The following is an 18,002-nucleotide window of genomic DNA, read 5'->3' as shown; positions in this document are numbered from 1 at the left end:
TTCCTCACAGCAGCACACTTCTCTTTTGTACTTCTCGCTTCATTTTGTAGTCTTCTTTATAAAAGTGCCATCTTGGAAAAAGCAACAACACAGGTTCCATATCACTATGCCACAAAGATTTCACAATGTTCCCCGGCTCACTGTAAATTCTTTTTCATCTTCATTACTCGCTTGATTCCCCCCTCAGCAACACAAGTCACAACAGCAACGCTGCTAGTTCATCATTTCAACGCTCCTCCTTGCTCGCCCTTCACCTTTTAAACCCCCTCACAGAAAACATAGCCCTACACTTTCAACCCCCCCTCGCTTCCCTTAGCCTCGCGCTATCTCAAAGTAGGAGATACCAATCAAACAACTACTACATACTGCTAAACCACACAGCACACCGTTCAGACAACATCCACACCAAACAGAAAACGTAATAGTACTAGACTTCACAAAGAAAGAAAAGAGGCCCAAAAATCACGACAGATCAGTGGTTAATCGTTCACCAACCTCTGTCCCATACTCCTATCATCTCATTCCTTGCCTAGGTAAAATCACCACCAGACACTCCTTCCGTCCCTACCCCTGATGTTATGCCATTATCGACAAAACCTTTTTCTTAAGAACTATGCCACCACCACCGTCTGCTGTTCCAAAATTGCCCGCTTTTCTTGGGAGTAGGCAATGCCCGTACACAATTAAAAGATAACCCATCTTATAACAGTCGCCAGCTGTTCGTCGAGGTAGGCAGCACGCTTGTAGACGTGGGCGGTCAAGATACGCCTCACCTCCTTCCAATTCGTGACATTGTCATCTAACGCCCCCAACTGTCTCTGCTTTCTTCAGGCTAACCTCCGTTGTTTTAGAGCCTCGGAAGGCTTGCTAAAGATGAGGCCGCCCATGTTCCCTTCTGTGCTCTTCACGAACTCGTTCCCCGTGTTCCCGCACCTGCATAATATGCTCCAAGGCCATTTGCACGCGCTGGTCCGGATTTCCTTCACGGTCATTCCTCTAGCCGCGGAAGTTTCCCGGAGGAGGCATCATGCCCCTTCTGTCCATCCGCTCCATCCTATCAAAGGGACTGGGAAGCCCGCCATAGCCCATTACACTTGGCCCGAGACCATCAGGGCCTGGTCCGCCCGGTCCGCCCGGCGCGCCGGGACCGCCTGGGAATCCCATACCGGGAGGTCCCATGAAGCCCGGGGGCGGGGGTCCGCCAAAGAAGCCCGGAGGCGGTTGCATCTGCCTCGGAGGTCCTGCCATGCCCTCAGGGGGTCCAGGAGGGGGGCCGCCAATGTGTGGAGGTAGCGGTACAGATGGGAAGTTGCTGGGACCTGGGGGTCCATGTGGGGGCGGGAAGTTTGGTGGGAACTGCATTCCGGGCATGGGCCCGACATTGGCATTCCGAGGACCGCTGTTGAGCAGCCCGGGAGGTGGGATCATTGGCCGTTGTGGCTGCATCTGAGGCGCCGGGCCCGCACCACCCGAGGGGCCACCCATATGGAAAGGATGCATTTGGTGATCCAAGCCAGGAGGAGGCATCGGCCGCTGCAGGATCTGTGTCGGCTGTTGCGGAGGGCGGGTATTCAAATCTCCGGGGGGGAATTGACTCTCATCCATGAAGCCTTGTGGTCCCGGCTGTCCACGAAGTTGCTGCTGACGTTGGGACGCGCTTCTCTCACGCTGGTATTCAAGGTGTTCACGGTCTGGCATTCCGGGAAGAGGCCCCTGCTTGCTGGATTGCTGCTGTTGTTGCATACGGGCGAGGAGCTGTTCGGGCAAATGCTGATCTGGCTGTCGTTGCTCAGGCCTCATTGGTTCAGCGCGCCGGTGGCCCTGCATCAGGTGCATCAAGAATTCCGTATTTTCATTGACCACGCCAGGTGTTTGAGGCCCGCGAGGATTGGACTGACTCTGGCGCTGAGAAAGGAGTTCCTGTAAGGCATGCTCCGGCCGACTGACTGGCGGGGAATGAGATGGACCCGGCAGACCCATGCGAGATGTCATCATCTCATAGGGAGACAGCTGTGGTGGAGGACGGAAGCGGGGATCATCACGCCTGTCATTTCCGTACTGTTGAAATGGTTCTGGAGATGCCACATTGCTCTTCTGTGGCATCAAATTGTACAGTCCTCCAGGGGCATCTCGGGGAGGGCCAGGGGGTGGAGGTCCATTTGGGGTAGGGCTGCCTGAGCCTCCCAGACGACTGCTATGGAGCTTCTCTATAAGCTGCTGGAAAGCAAGCTTGTCGGCCTCGCCCGATGGCGGTTTCCCATCGCCAGCAGATGCGGTTGGTGCCGGAGTGGGTGGTTCAGCTTTGGGCTGGCCATTCTCCTGCTGCGCCAGGAATGACAAGAACCGTGATGGCTTCGCTCCCTTGGGCCTGGCCGCGTCCTTGGCTTCGGCAGCGGGCGCGCCTGCATCAAGGCCTGTACCTCCAAAAGCCTCAAAAAACTTATCGGGTCTATTCTCAACGGCGGGTGCTGAGAGCACCTTGGGCTCCAGTTCGAAAAAGGAGTCAGTTGAAGGCTTGTCAAGAGCTATCGAAGCGGGCTTCTCATCCGACTTGGGTCCGCTCTTCATAGCTTCCATGAACTTGCGGAAATCGTCCGCGGTGCGGCCCTGAGAAGGTTCTTCCGCAGGCTCGGCCATCCACTCCGGGTCGTTCTCAACCTTCTGTTGGCGATCCCAGCGCCTTTCAAAGTTTCTGTCCTGGCGGTCATTGTGTCTTTCCGCAGGCCTTTCCTCTGGAGGGGCACGGTCTCTCCAGCTCTTTCTTTCGATATGCTTCTGTCCTGTCGAGGCCTCGGTGGCAGTGGCGGTCCCGCTGTCCTTGCTGAACCATAGGTCGGTCTTGCCTCTGGTAAGTCCATTCCTCCGTGGTGTTTCGGGGTCCTCGTCTTCTTGATCACGTGGGCGGAAGGTACGGCGGTTTCCCCCATCCTGGTCTTCACGGTCCCTAGTCCGGCGGTCGTCGCGAGCTGGGAAGCGGTCGGTACCAGCGCCACCCATACGTCCCTGAAAGCGTTCGGCTCCTTCGGCGCCGAAGCTCTTGCGAGGCTTCACGGTACTCCAGCCCTCGGTATCCTGGTCCTGGTCTCCACGTCGCCGGAAACCATTGTTGTTCCGGCCATCTTTGCCGTCTCGATTATGATTATCCCGACCGAGTCGGTCACCGGTTGAGTCCGCGTCGTTGGTACGATTACGGAAGTTGAAGCGATCGGTTCGGTCCGGTCTGTCTAGATCCTTCGATCCTTTATCCGCATCGCCGCTCCGGGCGCCGCGGATTGCGGTTGCAGATGCGAAGGCATTGCGCGGGGGGCCGAGAATCAAGTCATCAGCAACTATTTTTGTCGAATTAGCAAAGATTGGTGATGAATTGTTAGGCTGATGCTGGGCGCCATGCACTCTCTCCAACGCAGTTTGGGGGGGGGGGAGGGGGGGGAAAGGGGTAATCCATACATCCTGAAGTTCGGCTAGCATTGCGATCCAACGTCGGACGCCGGTTTTCCTGACCCAGCAACAGACTGTCGCCGCCTTTGCGAGCATCGTTGACCTTTCCGGGCTGATTGCGGAATGTTTCGGGAGGTGGACTGGAGAAAATAGAGGGGTTAGCCAAACCTGTATGTATGATCTGAAATTGGGCCTTCGTCGCATACCCCATCCACTCTTCAGCGGGTGGAAGGCCCGGTGGCTTGACACATAGCGGAGATTGGCGCAAGAAGAGGAGGTGCTCCTCGGTGTAAGAGTATCTTTGAGCCATCGTGGTTAAATTAAGCAGCAACCATGAAAGGGTCGTTGGGCGCTCCTGGCTATGGAGATTGTGGCAGGCGTGGCCGAATGATGTCGACCAGACGTCCGCAGAGGAGTATTTGGTTGACGCTTGTTTGGTTAGAATATAGAGGCTCGAGAGTTATCGAATGTGAAACCAAGCGCTCGATTGATGGCAGCGCAGTGATTGATGGCGGTCCTCACCGGAGGAGGTTATCCCAGCACCCGAGACTGATCAGGAGTCGGCTGTGTTGGCAGGTGAATTGCGGGCGAGGTGACAAGGTGTGGAGCGGTGCAGAAAAGGCAGGTCTACGGGGCGATGGGAAGGGAACTTGTTGCTCGAGGTTCGGCGGATGGGGGATTGGATGTGATGTCGAGGTAGGACGGTCGGTGGAAGCGCGGTGATTTTGGGCTCTTAGATTCTTGTTTGCGGATGTGTGCTGCGGTGTGGTGTGGGTGAGGTGTGGGTGTGGGTGTGCGGTCGAGCAAATCAATGATAAACGGGGTTCGTTCTGGAAGGAGAGAGGGTCTCAGGCGACTGGCTTTTGGGCACTAGGTACGGTAGAACGGGCAGTGGCGGTGCGACAAGCAGTGGCCCGGTGGACAGTGCTACCGACTACGTGTGGATGTGGATATTCAACTCACACTCCGCCGTTTTTCGCAGGGTTTGATTTTTCGGTGCAATGCAATGGCAGAGATGGAAGTAGTTGCTGGGGAGCAGGTGGCGGGGTCGTTGTCTCTTGTTTCGAAGCCTGAATCAAACACCTCACTGGCGAGATATCCTTATCGATAAGAGCTGCCTTTCACTTTCCCTTACAGTAGACTTGCCTCACCAATCATGTCTTTCACAAGACCATTCACTTGGTCATATCAATTCCTAGCCCAACAATTTCAGCTCCCGCGCAAGGCATCAAAGGGACCATGATGCAAATGTGGGGGAGTCCTTGTGTCCCAAGATGGGAACTCCCTGTTGCAGCTGTCAAGGCAGCCACAACCCTTTCATTCAACAAATCACAGGCCCCCCAACTTCCTTTGAGAACAGTACTCGAGCTTCCGCTGGTAATCTTCAAAATGACTTGGTATCTTGGTATTGTCTCGTACATGCTCTACAATTATTCAATTAAATGCTCAAGGCAGCCCGTTCTTACTCCATTCTGTAACCCTTTGCTGGTCACACGTCTCCCATATCCTCCTACGCAGGCCATCATAGACTGCAGCTTCACTGGAATCAGCGCACGCGGACCGTCGTTCCTCCAACCAGCTCATCACGCTGAATCTCGTCGTGAGCGTAGTACTGCCACCCTCGATACTACTAGCCCGGTAGAGTAATCTCAACACCTGGGTGCGTAGTGGTAGCCTCATGTATGGGTTGACCGCTAGAGCAAGGATTCTCTCCAAGATTGGTCCCCGGCTACGCTTTTTGTGGTAAAGCTCCAGGTCAGAAGCTGAACGTAACCCGTCGATGAGGTACGTCAACAGCCAACTTATCTGGGTATAAAAGGCATCGCCGACGTTGGGCTCCTCGGTCAGGATCTCATCCACCAGAGGCAGCTTGTCCAGACTCCAGTATGGTCCTCGAGTCAAGAAAATGTTGACCCTGGGGTAAAGGCCATGGAGCGGGTCGCGTACGATATGCAAGGCGTGGCTGGCAAACGCGACTATTGTGCTGGGCAGAGGTCCGTTGTTGATATTGTCTTTGGCCGTTTCCGCGAGCTCAGACAAAAGCAGCCAAACTTGCTCCTTCTCTTCATACTGTGATTGTTTGATCTTGTCTGCCACCTTGAGAATACTGACAAGCGCCTCTTTACGGATACTGGCATATTCAGATGCCAGCAATGCAATCAATGAGGTCGCATAACCTTCGTCGACAAGTTCATCTGCTGTCTTGTTTGCCCACTTCATCAAAGCTGAGTTTTCTGCTTCCAAACTATCGGGGACATGCAGCACGCCCTCCAAGGTTTCTTGATCGATGTTCGTTTCGAGTGTGGCCGCATCCTGTGTATCCACTGCCTTCTTCTCGGATTTTGGTTTCGAAGATGACCAAGAATTGTGCTGAAATTCAAGCCTCTCAGGAACGCCTGCCTTGGCAAGCTTGCCCTTGGGATCTGGGAGGTCACTCACCATCTTGAAAAAGATCGAGCTGAGCATCGGCCTGCTCTCACCAACAGTGACTGACAGCCCCAGATAGCTAGGCAAAATTCGGCCAAGAGCCTTGAGCACCTCTTCCCCTCCATTCTTAGAGGCGTGGGGAAGTTGGTCCCGGATAGCAAGAATGATGGGGCTCACGAGTAGCCCATCGATGTTTTGACTAGTGGACTCGGCAGTCTCTTGTGCAATATCTTGCAGCATTTCGACATACTTCACCGATTTGCTGGCGCATTGCGTTAAGCAGTTATCCAAGAACGGCCATGCCTGAGAGGCGTACTTGGAACAAGACTGAAGGGCTTCAATCAACGGAAGCAAGCCAGGGTGTCCGGCATGACCTGGAACGAGCTGTTGTTCGACGGCCACAAAGTTCAAAACCTGCTTCATCGCCTCCAGCGAAACACCCTTTGGGGCCTCAACGCAGATCTTCAGCAACTGAGTGAAAGGTGACAAAGTGGCTCCCTTCGAAGCCCCGAACCACCGCATGCCAGGAGAGTACCCAGCAATAGCCAGAAGACTTTCAAGTTCTTTCAGCCTGAGGGCAAAGTCACGCGGATCCTCCAGTTCTTGGTTGGAGATGCGGCCCAGAACAGCGTCTAGATGGGCGGAAACATCCAATTTGGCACTCAGCGTAGCTTGAGGCAGCACCTCATAGCATAGACGTAGCAGCCGACTTGCCGCTTCGCGGTGGAGTAGATCCTCTGTGGGGATTTTTTGGCATGCAGTAATCATATAGCGAATGCCAGGGGCGCGCTGGCAAAACTCGTCCACCAGCCTTCGAGCGGCTTCGTTCCATATCGACTTATTGGTGTGAGAAGGGTCCTGGTAGATTGTGATGACAGCATCAAGCTTCTCTATGGCCACTACCAGGATCCTCGTGGCAAAGAACTTGATCATATTTGATTTGTGTTCTAGGCAGCGGACGAGGGCCTTTTGGTTCAGAGGAAGGGGGAGGACGTTGTCCAGAACAATTGACGTAGGTGGGGGCAGCTCGGGGACGTTTGGACCGCGGCACAGATTCTCTGGTATTGGGAGAATGACGGTATTGAACAAAAACGCCGCGTAACCAATCCATGTGGCAGAAAGCTTCGGTTCAAAGGTGAAAGATTTGTTGTTGATGAAGTAGTTGGCCACTAGTTCCGGTGCCACCTTGAAGATAGAGGTGATGAGTTCGCTTTGTTTGACGCTTGACCAAGGGCGCAGATTTGGTAGAAAGTTCGAGAGCGTGTAGTTTCGAATAGGCACTTCCGTCTTGAACTTGTTCATCCACCCAACCGCTTCCAGGCCCAAGTCGTCGAGCTCCGCCCTTGGTATTGTCGTGTTTGGGTCTATCTCCCGCGGGTAGAATCCAGCGTCCTGTCTCAAGACGCCACAAGCTGGGTTTGTGCACACAGCTAATAATAGTTCGTGGGCCATATCAGCTATCGAGGGCTCGTCTTCCGCTGGGGAATCGAGGCGATACTGGTAAAGCGCCGATAATCGAACAAGGGTCGAGGTGTTGAGCAGGTTTGACTTGGCCTCGCGGGGAACCTTATCGTCCATAATAATGTGATTTTTCAGCCCAACGAGTAGCTCCTTGAGCATATATGGAGGATCCTGCTTGACGTCCCTGGTTAGCGCAGAGACGATGTCTCTTTGGGAGAGCAATTCCTTCTTCGCCTCTGGGTGAAGGTATTTGATTGCGGCGAGAAAGAATTGAATAGCATTGGTGCGAGCCGAAGGTCGCTTGGTGTCTTCCTTGTCCTCTCCCATGTGGACGATACCCATATTGCGGGCCAATGATTTTAACATGGTCGCCCTCGCCCTGAAAAGGGGTCTTGCAATCGCCCCTCCATCGAAGCTGACCGCCTCCCTCAACAAGCGAAGTGTGGGAGAGATGACAAAGGATTTCCCCTTGTCAGCGGTTAAATTCCGACTGATCAGCTGTTGAAATTCTTTGATCAACAGTGTTCTGCAAATTCCAAGCCCGTATGGGACGGTCTCAAGCGACTGGGAGAGCAGCCTCAGGAGCAGGACGAGCACCACGGGAACAGCGGACATGAGATTGTCGTTGTTGGTTTGACCGGCATGACTCCATGTGTGCATAATATCTGGCAGGTAGACCGGGTTCTCCCCATCTTCGGCGGGTTTCTCTGAATCCAAATAATCTCGGAGAATTTTGGCGCGTTCGCTCTTTATGCCGCCATCTGTGCTGAGGAGTTCGTCAAGGTAGAGTTTGAGCGATTGAAGACCTAGAATTTCAAGTTAGCCGCACAATTGACCTGCCAACACTGGAAACGGAAGGTACAAACCATGTCTTAACCGCGCTGGGTCCTGGTCGAATACCAGGAGTTGCCTCAACTGTCTGTTGGCGTGGACTTCCTCGGACGTCGGTGCTTCATGAACCACCTTGGCTCTTTTTCTCGGACCACCGACAGCATCGCCGCCATAAGAGAATCGTTTCCCCATTCTGCGCAAACGAATCCAATGTCGAATGAACTATGCGACAAGAATTCGGGTATGTTGTCGCAAAACAGCGTTGCTTGGGTAACTTTCTGGGAAATTCGCTATTCTGCACCAAGTCACCGCTTTCCAATCGTGAACTAGCCGGGCGATAAGATCACTAGCTCAAGTCAGATAAGACCAAGCTTTCTGTTCCCCATTCTATTGATAGGAAGCCAACTACCCAACTTAAAAGTACACACAATTAAATTACTCGATGAAGCTCAAAGATACCTAATCTGATATGTTTCTCACTTGATATCTTGGTTTTCTACTTGGCTTCATACGCGGACAGAATTAAGCGAACTATTCAGAACGACTTTGCGCCACAACCCTAACCCGTATCGTGGCACGAACCCAAGTTTTTGAACAATCAGCTCAACGACCTGCAGGGGCCTCGCACGACAGCTTGGATGACCGCATCTGTGAGATCTTTCTACGATTCGCACCTTCGGTCCTCCACAATCAATCGCCCAGCCACCAACCACTTTTCTCACCTACCTCTCGAAGCGGGGGGTTACGATGATGCTTCATAGTAATGCCGGTTATCGGCAGCATGCACTAATCCTCTCTATGTACGGGTTCCGAAACAACGGTCAATCTTTACCTAAACCTTTGCCAGGGTGCTGTGCAGTCACACCCCTCCAAGGGCCCAGTCAGTTCCTACACAAGAGAGGGGGACCTCCCTCCTCGAGTTGACTCATGACTTCTCACCTTCACTCTCATGCACTTGCCTTGAACACCTCTTCGATAAACCGAACGTCGTGCATTGCATTGCAGCTCAACCTGCAACGTCAAAAATACTCTCTGGGTTCTGCGTCGCATTCGGTTCATCGTCCCGTCTTTTACCAACACAGGGTCCGGTCCGGCTTGCCTCATCCGAACAGGCCGAGCCGTCAAGCTCTCTCCGGTGGCGGACTTACCTTGAACACTTTCAACACACATAAAATACTTCTGTAAAAAAGGTCATCAAAATGCCTTCAAGTCCAAGAAGTCAGCCAATTTTAGCAAGAAAAGAATCTTCCATCCCCAGCAGCCACCATGACCGCCACGCATCCTTAGCAAACTCCTTCCTCTCCACTTCGCCTCTTGCCCAAGAAGTCCTGGCACGAGACCTTGCAGCTTTCTCCGATGACGAAGACATACCCGTCGACACAGAAGCAGTTGACGGATCTGACCATGGAGAAGACGATGCCATCCAAGGACCAACTCTGTACCGCCGGCCAAGCGGGATAGCCTTTGGGACTACCCGCCCAGCTCTTGCTCTTCCCTTGGGACATGATGATCCCGCCTTACTCACCCGCACTGAGCAAGCCCGCAGCCGTGATGCTGAACGGTCTTTGCTGAGGGACAATCATATTCTTCCGCCTAAACACCACCATGAGCCACCACCAAAAGGCATCGCCGGCCAGTTCTCCCGGTTGTACAAACGACTCTTCAGCACCAAGGTCCCTCTTCCGTCCAGTGATGAGGAAGCACCTCGCATCATCATCGGTCCGGATGAGCGGGCTCCCTTGCTGGGAAGCACCTCTCGTCATCCATCAGATGCCCCGGAAAATCTCAACGAGCAATGGGAAGCTGCTGTGGCGGCAGGACAAATCCGCACCACCTGGCAGCGGGAGGCGAAAACTATTGCTGGTTATTCCAAATCACTGATTGTCACCTTTTTGTTGCAGTACTCCTTGACAGTAACGTCCATCTTTGCTGTTGCAAGACTAGGAACTGTCGAGTTGGGAGCAGTGACATTGGCTACCATGACAGCAAACATCACCTGCTACGCTCCTATCCAGGGTCTGGCCACGAGTCTGGATACCCTCTGTGCGCAGGCGTTTGGGTCCGGGCACAAGACCCTAGTGGGGCTGCAGATGCAGAGGATGGTGTACTTTTTGATGTTGGTGCTCGTGCCGGTGATGGGGGTGTGGTGGAAGTCGGAGGAGATATTGATCAAACTGGGAATTGAAGAGGCAAGCGCGGCGTTTGCGGGGATCTATCTCAGGACGATTGTGTTGGGTGCGCCGGCGTATGCTATATTTGAAGCAGGGAAACGGTTTGTCTTGGCCCAGGGACTGTTTCATGCTACTACGTATGTGCTGCTTGTGGCGGCGCCGGTGAATGTTCTGTTGAACTTTTTGTTTGTGTGGAAGCTGGGTTGGGGGTTTAAGGGCGCTCCGATGGCGGTGGCTATTACGCAGAATTTGTTGCCGTTGTTGCTGGGGCTATATGTGTGGAAGGTGGAGGGGAAGGAGGCGTGGGGAGGGTTTAAGAAGGGGGCCTTGAGGAATTGGGGACCGATGATTAGGTTGGCGTTGCCGGGGATGATTATGGTTGTGGCGGAGTGGTTCGCTTTTGAGATTTTGACGCTGTTGTGTGGGAGGATTGGGGTGACGACGCTGGCGGCGCAGAGTGTGTTGGTTACTATTACTTCGACAACTTTTCAGATTCCGTTTCCGTTGTCGATTGCGGGCTCGACGAGGGTTGCGAATTTGGTGGGGGCTAAGTTGGTGGACGCTGCGAAGACTTCGGCCAAGGTGACTGTATTTGGAGGCTTTCTCGTGGGGGTGTTTAACCTGACGATGCTGACGGTGTTTCGGTATCAAATCCCGCGGCTTTTTACTGACGATGAGGATGTCATCAACTTGGTTGCGAAGGTCCTTCCTGTTTGTGCGCTGATGCAGGTCTTGGATGGCATGGCTGCTGTCTCTCATGGGCTGCTGCGTGGTATTGGCAAGCAAGAATTTGGAGGATACGCCAACTTGGTCTGTTATTATGTCGTGGCGCTGCCCATCTCCTTTGGCTTGGGCTTTGGCCTGGACTGGAAGTTGACTGGCCTCTGGATCGGCGTCACGATTGGCCTAGGCCTGTGAGTTCTCCTTGAACCAGCTTTGATGATGCGATTGCTAATATTCCTGTTTAGCGTGTCGTTGGTTGAATATGCGTTTATCTGGGCATCTGATTGGGATCAGGCAGCCAAAGAGGCTGAGAACAGAAACAACGCCGGCTGATGATAGAAATCCAAGAAAAAGATTTGGAAGAAAAGAGGAGAAAATCGGGCTGATGAAACATATGACGACATCACAAGAATGGCAGAATGAATAGGCTATGAAACAACTATGAATGGGTTGACTATTGCGATGGTTTGGGAAAAAATACACATAACGCTTGTTTCAGCGTAATTTACAAAGGGATGTGAGGCAAGCATAAGTAGATATATGCCCAAACTTGGGGCTCGGGTGAAGTTGGAGAATAGGGGTAAAAAGGGGCATCAACCGCCGGGCCATGCCGGTTAGTACCTAATGGTTACGTACACAATATTTACTTCCACCAAAAACCAAGATGATTTTTTTGGGTTTGGTGACGAGTTTCATTAAAAACATTTCACCGCCCTCACATGATGGGCACAATGACATTCGATGCAAAGCTTGTGTATCTTCCTCTTTGGGTGTAAGTGGCGGGTGCACCCTTCGGGTGGCAAGGGTGTTCTTTGAAGGGTTCTGGCGGTCCCCGCGATTTGCCCCTCGTGCCAGGCTGCTGGGCCGGGGCCCGGCGATTACCCGGGCAATAAAGCAGAAGGGTTCAGGGCACCCACTTTAAATTGCAGCTGTGTTGACCCTTATCGTGGACTTGTTGAGGAACCTTAATTCCTTCCAATATAACTTGCGCCCAAACCCTCTGTCTACCACCCGTGACGCGCTCCTAACCTCACCCACTTCATCTATACCGCCCACCATGTCTGTCACCACCATCGAGACCCAGACGCGCAGCGTCCCCATCACAGCCGAGACCATCCTTAGCCTGTTCCCCGATATCGACACCAGCGGCGAGGCGCTCGAAGGCCACGATGAGGAGCAGATCCGCTTGATGGACGAGGTCTGCATCGTGACAGACGAGAATGATATGCCGATCGGAACTGCCAGCAAGAAGCTCTGTGAGTTGTCACCATAATACAAGAAGCAGCTAGGAAAGGGGGGAGGGGTTGTTATGCGCGGGGTTCATGTTGTACTGACCAGGAACACCACGCGCAACCAGGCCACCTCATGACGAACATCGACAAGGGACTCTTGCACCGCGCCTTCTCCGTCTTCCTATTCAACGACAAGAACGAGCTGCTTCTTCAACAGCGTGCCTCCGAGAAGATTACCTTCCCGGACATGTGGACCAATACCTGCTGCTCGCACCCGCTGCACATGGCGAGCGAGACCGGGTCCAACCTGGAGGACTCTGTTTTGGGCGTCAAGAATGCTGCGCGACGGAAGTTGGACCACGAATTGGGCATCAAGAAGGAGCAGGTCCCCCTGGAGGACTTTCACTTCCTGACACGCATTCACTACAAGGCGCCAAGCGACGGGAAATGGGGCGAGCACGAGAGTGAGTAGCAATGATGTACAGCCGCCCCGCGCTGTCGTGCCAATGTGCTAACCATGAGGTACCACTTTAGTCGACTACATTCTCTTCATCAAGGCCAATGTCGATCTTAACCCCAGCCCGAACGAGGTCAAGGACGTACAGTATGTCTCTGCCGAGAAGCTGAAGCAGCTCTTTGAGGATCCATCCCTAAAGTTCACGCCTTGGTTCAAGCTGATCTGCAACTCGATGTTGTTTGAGTGGTGGGCGAACTTGGACACCGGGCTCGACAAGTACAAGAACGAGCAGGAGATCCGCCGCATGTAGTGGACGGGATCGGAATTGGGATTACACAGCAAAATACAGCAAAAGAAAAGTGCAGTTTTTCGAGACGTTGGCCGTCCGATTGGTTTCCGCTTTTTATGCCTAAGATATCCGCTCTCTGCTTTGTTTGGACCGGTGACTTATAAAGCCGGGCAGAGAGCCGCTTGCTTCCTTTTTCAGCACCTTGCATACACAACACTGGTAGTGTTACTTAATCGCAGAGCAATTGCTTTGGGGAGGCTAGGGTGGGGGGTTTCTACCAAAATAATAATCAGAAGAACTATTTTCCTGTAGATTCGGCAACGGGGTGTACAGAACATTGGTGCTCCGGGAATGCAACCATGCGATGTGACAACAACAACAACAACAACAACAACAACAACAACAACAACAACAACAACAACAACAAAGCTGTTCGTGCTTGCTGCTGAGTATGCCATCCGTTTATCTCTGTCTTCGACTGGACAAGCTCTTATCATGACAGGCATCACTATCTCTGGGGAACCAGCGGCTGCAGGCAGGGCGTGCGGTCAGGACACCCATGGCTGCGTCACCTGATCATCTTGCATATCCATGTACATACAGGCCACGAATTGACGACGTTTGATTGGAACAGGGCGACTTACAGGACCATTTGATGGCCAACTTTCCACTCAAACACCGGTGGGACCCGATGCTCGGATCAGCACAGTCCCCCCAGTCCCCTAGTCCGTCTAACTTGGCATGTGCAGCTGAACCGCTAGGAATTGGACTCTTGAGCCTGGGGACAAGGACCCTGTTCGTCAACAGGATGCTGTACAGGTTGCATCTCGTGCAGGCTTCATTGGATAGCGAGTTTGGACGAAGGCGAGATCCCAACCCCCACCTTTGACCGACGTTGGGGATGCCGGCGCTGCCGTTGCTTCATGGTTCCGTCCTTGGGACCTCCCTGGTTTCCCCCGGTCTGTGGGCAGTCGTTGGCAGCCAATGGATACGCCCGCCCCGTTGTCCGGGACCTTCAACGGAACCATTCCCGACAATTTCCTATTCCCTAACAGAGAGATACGGACTTGTGTTGTCTGGTGACTGGGTGGACTGGGGAGACCTTCTCCGGCTCTCTGCGGTGTGAGTGCTCACACATGGGGAGCCCACCGTTCCCCTACATGCATGTCCTCGTGGGCGTGGTGTAAGTGCCCCCGTCTTTCCCAAAAGAGCCCGCTGCATTCCTCCGGCTGCTTGCCTGATTTCCAAACATTGGGAACTTCTCATCCCACCTATCTTATCGTCTCCGACTCTCGTCATCCTTGTCTCATTACGTCGGAGCAAGCTGGTCCCTCTTCGTGTCATTTGTCTTAGAAATTGTTAAGAGGTCCGTCCTAGTTTGCTGTCTACATATTCAAGGTGCCTACCTGCCACTTCGTCGCCTTCTTGGATTCTTCGTCAGAACTACCACTACCCCAGAGTTGATCCAGTACAACACACCCCCGTATTATCCAAGTCTACTTAAAAGTCCCCCATTCAGGGGGGCAATTTAGCATCAAGGGCACGCACACACACTACGCGCTGTTGCCATTGTCTTGCCTGTTGTTTGTTTGTTCGATCTTGTAGTTGTTGCTGTGTTGCTGCTGTTGTTGTCTTGTTTGCTTCTTCTTGCACAACGACCATAACCTGCTACCGCTGCTACTACCACCACTCAGACTACTAGGACATTCCCTACCAGGACTCGTCCCATCCAGTCATTTTGCCACTCCCACTACCCAATCTATCACCATCAACCCATCTTACACAGCCCACGCCAAGAAACCCCAAACAACAATCATCCATCCTCTCTCCGGCCGACTGGTACTTACACATATACAAACACTTTCCCCCCCAACCTATCTCTTGTCGTCTTTTTATTCTTACGTGTAACGAGACATTCGAGAACAACAATAGCCGCTCTTCGAAGATAACCTATACAGCCGGGTCTTGGTCAAGACCTTTTCTTCGATTACACTTTTACCTCCTCTGTTTTTACAAGCCAACGGAGCCAGGACAGCTCTAAAGACCACATTGATGTCTGCTGATTTGCGAACCGCACTTAATTGCCTCCGCCACCCGTCCAGTAAGTCATCAAATCACACATTGCGGTTGTTCTGGAAGACCGAGATGCTAATGAGGTCGTCCTCAATAGGGTTTATGCCCGTCTCGAGAAGTCAGCTTTCGAGAGTCCATACGGGTGATAGTATACAAAATATATCAGATACATAAAGTACTTCTCTCTCTCCCAAGTCGTCCGTCTTATCTCATGCTCACCGTGATGTAGTTGAACGAGACGTTAGCCCAGCATGGCGACGTCAACCACCACCACCACCACAACAACAACAACCACGACCTCCAACCCCTCCGCCACGACCATTCCACTCTCCACCTCATCAACAACAACAAACAGTGGTGGGAATGGCAGCAGTAGTGGCGTGAAAGTCCTCGCAACACTCACCAAACGCTCCCTCCTCCCCGCAGCCTGGAACACCCAAGTGCGCACCGTCCAAACCCACGAATGCCGCGAGGCGGCCCTCAGTCTCGCGCACGCGTTTCAGGCGGATGACTACGCGAGGTATCTGGTGGATATCGAGAGCAACCCCGCTGTTGAATCCCCTCTTTCCAACGATGATTCCGCCACCACATCTGGAGGGGTGACATTCACATGGGCTGGTTTCGGCGGCGAGGCGAAGGGACGACAGGGCAAGGGTGCGGCGGAAGACAAATGGAACCTTCACGTCGATATCCTGACTTACACCGTCGCCTCTCACTGCATTGGCGGGGGGCTTGTGACGACGGTGGGGGAGGATTTTGATAGTGTTGCTCTTTGGTAAGTGCCCCTCGCCTCACCGCATGATGAAAACAAAGTGTTGATAAAAGAAAAAGGGTACCACCCAACCCACCCCCCTCCCTCGACAGCTACCTAACCCACTTCCGCTCTGGGCTCTGGCGTCTGCACTTCCAACTCTGCGCTGAAGGCCGTCGCCGTCTCTTTGATGAGATCCTCCCTCTGCTTCACGACACCAAGCGGGAGGTCTTGGGCCCGGAGAAGGAGAATGATGCTTGGTATTTGGTTTACTTGGGCACTAAACCGAGATCTCAGGGGAGGGGCTTGGGGGGACGGTTGCTGAGGGATGGGATGATGAGGGCGGATAGAGAGGGGAGGCAGATGTACCTTGAGTCGAGCTCGGCGGTGAATAATGAGTATTACAAGAAGTTTGGGTTTGAGATCAAGAAGGAGATTTATTTGAAGAGGGGGAGGTGGCCGGTTAGGTTGACTATCATGGTGCGGGAGCCGGGCGCGACGGGGAAGGGGAGGAGGGTTGGCAAGGTTGTTGGTTGATTTGGAAAAGAGAGGAAGGGATGGTTTCTGGTGCGTCTGAATTTTCTGTTTTTGTTCTGTTTGTTTTTGGATGTTTGATGCTGGTTGATCAACTCAACCTATGGTGATTTTTGACCAAGTTTGAAAGGGGGTCGTTTGCTTACATGTATCGCCATACTCAACATATGGCTCGCAGATTGACTTTTTGTTTATTTGGCTAATTGGTCTTGGATTCTTGTTTGAGATGATGTTTTGCGCTCTTTACGACTGTTAGGTCAGATCTACCTAGATAGTAGCTATAATCCACCGAACAACTGCAATGATCCCTCAGTAGCCCTAAATCAGAATGCCATGGGAATTGTACGTACTCTACAGGAGACAAATCAAAGCAATCAGTCAAATAACTGGCGCCGTGGTATCCCTCGCCATGCATATCCCGTCATTCAATCTGTACATGCCCCCTACACCAAACAATTTTATGTCTCGAGAATGGCCCAGGTCTCATCATCAACAGTGGTATAGACAATACCGTTGCCCAACAATTCATCCGCCGCTGCAAGCACATCCCTCTTGCCCATCCCAGACCCAGCCATGACATCAGCGACATTGATCCCTTCTATCGATCTTGGATCGCTCTGCATGAACTGATACAACGACTTGGCCTGTCTCGAGCAAGACGCCACCCTAGCATTAGCCGCCGCAGCATCACCTGAATACCCATTCCCGCTGTCGATGAACATGCTGTCAGAGTCCCCTACACCATGACCACCAGCAGCCGCACCCTCTTTTTGTGGCCAAGGACCACCAGGTAAACCCCTCGAGATGCAGACATGCACATAGGTAGACTCCAACAAATGATAGCTGACCTCGTTATAATCGTCGATCACTCTGACATGGTGTGCGCCAACGTGGATCTTGCCGTTGAAGCTCGAGAGTCTACCGAGAACACGGACCCAGGTGTCAAGGCTAAAGGGGGTCTCGGCGCCTGATTCGGACTTTTCGAGGTCGACCCATTTCTTGACGTCGATGGTACCGCCGGTGCCGTCGTCGATCTTGTATGTGATGTTTGTGGTTTGGGGTTGGACGGAGCGCACTTGGCCGACAAGGGTGACTGTGCTGACGGGGAAGCCGTCGATGGTGATCTCGGACTCGTTGTAGCCGGCTTTGGCGTCGTGGATTTGCTTGATAGTTACTGGGCGGAGGTACTCGTCGATTGTGCTCTGTGGGGGATCGATGTTAGCCTGAGGGCTCAGGTAGTGCGAGACCCTATGTGGGAACATACCCTCTTTGATTGACCCTGACTGCCTTGCTGGGAACCGCTCATGAAGCCGCCGCCCTCATCGCCGCCTTGGGCGCCATAGCCCGTTCTTTGATACCCGCCGTATGATGCTGCCATTACATTAGCCTTAGCCTGTCAATATTGTGTTCCTGATCGGTATAGCATACTCATGGTGTCCTGAAGTCGTTATATGTTGTTGCAAGAAGTCTGTCAATAGCGCGGGTGGTGTCGTAGTCAAGTCAGCAACAAACTTCAAAATGCTTGGAAAGGTGAATAAACCGAAAGACGCGTTTCCCTCCCAGCTCCTTCGCGTCAGGTCGCGCAGGCAGAAGCCGCACTAATTAAAAGCCCAAC

At 52.9% G+C, this 18,002-nt stretch overlaps 6 protein-coding genes across 6 annotated transcripts; 3 read left to right on the top strand and 3 right to left on the bottom strand.

The window, feature by feature from the left end:
• Window positions 1–33: 33 nt before the first annotated feature.
• Window positions 34–4,491, bottom strand: QC763_602990 (uncharacterized protein). The gene is made up of 3 exons (XM_062914139.1): window positions 3,645–4,491; window positions 3,448–3,578; window positions 34–3,329 (listed from the first exon to the last, which is right to left on the bottom strand). The coding sequence occupies exons 1-3, from the start codon at window positions 3,746–3,748 to the stop codon at window positions 997–999; spliced, it is 2,568 nt and encodes an 855-aa protein (XP_062762779.1). The 5' UTR covers window positions 3,749–4,491; the 3' UTR covers window positions 34–996.
• A 316-nt stretch (window positions 4,492–4,807) lies between these two features.
• On the bottom strand, window positions 4,808–8,419 carry QC763_603000 (uncharacterized protein). Its single transcript, XM_062914140.1, has 2 exons — window positions 8,193–8,419; window positions 4,808–8,132 (listed from the first exon to the last, which is right to left on the bottom strand). The coding sequence occupies exons 1-2, from the start codon at window positions 8,347–8,349 to the stop codon at window positions 4,885–4,887; spliced, it is 3,405 nt and encodes a 1,134-aa protein (XP_062762778.1). The 5' UTR covers window positions 8,350–8,419; the 3' UTR covers window positions 4,808–4,884.
• A 122-nt stretch (window positions 8,420–8,541) lies between these two features.
• QC763_603010 (uncharacterized protein) lies at window positions 8,542–11,719 on the top strand. The gene is made up of 2 exons (XM_062914141.1): window positions 8,542–11,242; window positions 11,297–11,719. Exons 1-2 carry the CDS (start codon window positions 9,357–9,359, stop codon window positions 11,382–11,384), a joined length of 1,974 nt encoding a protein of 657 aa, XP_062762777.1. The 5' UTR covers window positions 8,542–9,356; the 3' UTR covers window positions 11,385–11,719.
• A 244-nt stretch (window positions 11,720–11,963) lies between these two features.
• IDI1 (isopentenyl-diphosphate delta-isomerase idi1) lies at window positions 11,964–13,339 on the top strand. Its single transcript, XM_062914142.1, has 3 exons — window positions 11,964–12,307; window positions 12,409–12,747; window positions 12,818–13,339. Exons 1-3 carry the CDS (start codon window positions 12,109–12,111, stop codon window positions 13,048–13,050), a joined length of 771 nt encoding a protein of 256 aa, XP_062762776.1. The 5' UTR covers window positions 11,964–12,108; the 3' UTR covers window positions 13,051–13,339.
• Window positions 13,340–13,497: 158 nt separating this feature from the next.
• On the top strand, window positions 13,498–16,778 carry QC763_603030 (uncharacterized protein). Its single transcript, XM_062914143.1, has 6 exons — window positions 13,498–13,531; window positions 13,664–14,212; window positions 14,407–15,130; window positions 15,200–15,277; window positions 15,332–15,877; window positions 15,934–16,778. Exons 5-6 carry the CDS (start codon window positions 15,354–15,356, stop codon window positions 16,388–16,390), a joined length of 981 nt encoding a protein of 326 aa, XP_062762775.1. The 5' UTR covers window positions 13,498–13,531; window positions 13,664–14,212; window positions 14,407–15,130; window positions 15,200–15,277; window positions 15,332–15,353; the 3' UTR covers window positions 16,391–16,778.
• On the bottom strand, window positions 16,598–17,963 carry ssb2 (Replication factor A protein 2). Its single transcript, XM_062914144.1, has 3 exons — window positions 17,816–17,963; window positions 17,652–17,758; window positions 16,598–17,589 (listed from the first exon to the last, which is right to left on the bottom strand). The coding sequence occupies exons 1-3, from the start codon at window positions 17,817–17,819 to the stop codon at window positions 16,846–16,848; spliced, it is 855 nt and encodes a 284-aa protein (XP_062762774.1). The 5' UTR covers window positions 17,820–17,963; the 3' UTR covers window positions 16,598–16,845.
• Between the last annotated feature and the right edge of the window lie 39 nt (window positions 17,964–18,002).

The sequence above is a fragment of the Podospora pseudopauciseta genome, chromosome 6 (genome assembly GCF_035222475.1).
Source record: "Podospora pseudopauciseta strain CBS 411.78 chromosome 6, whole genome shotgun sequence".
In the NCBI taxonomy this organism is placed as follows: Eukaryota; Fungi; Ascomycota; class Sordariomycetes; order Sordariales; family Podosporaceae; genus Podospora; species Podospora pseudopauciseta.
The sequence above is the reverse complement of the archived record's forward strand: the minus strand, read 5'-3'. Positions and strand labels throughout refer to the sequence as shown.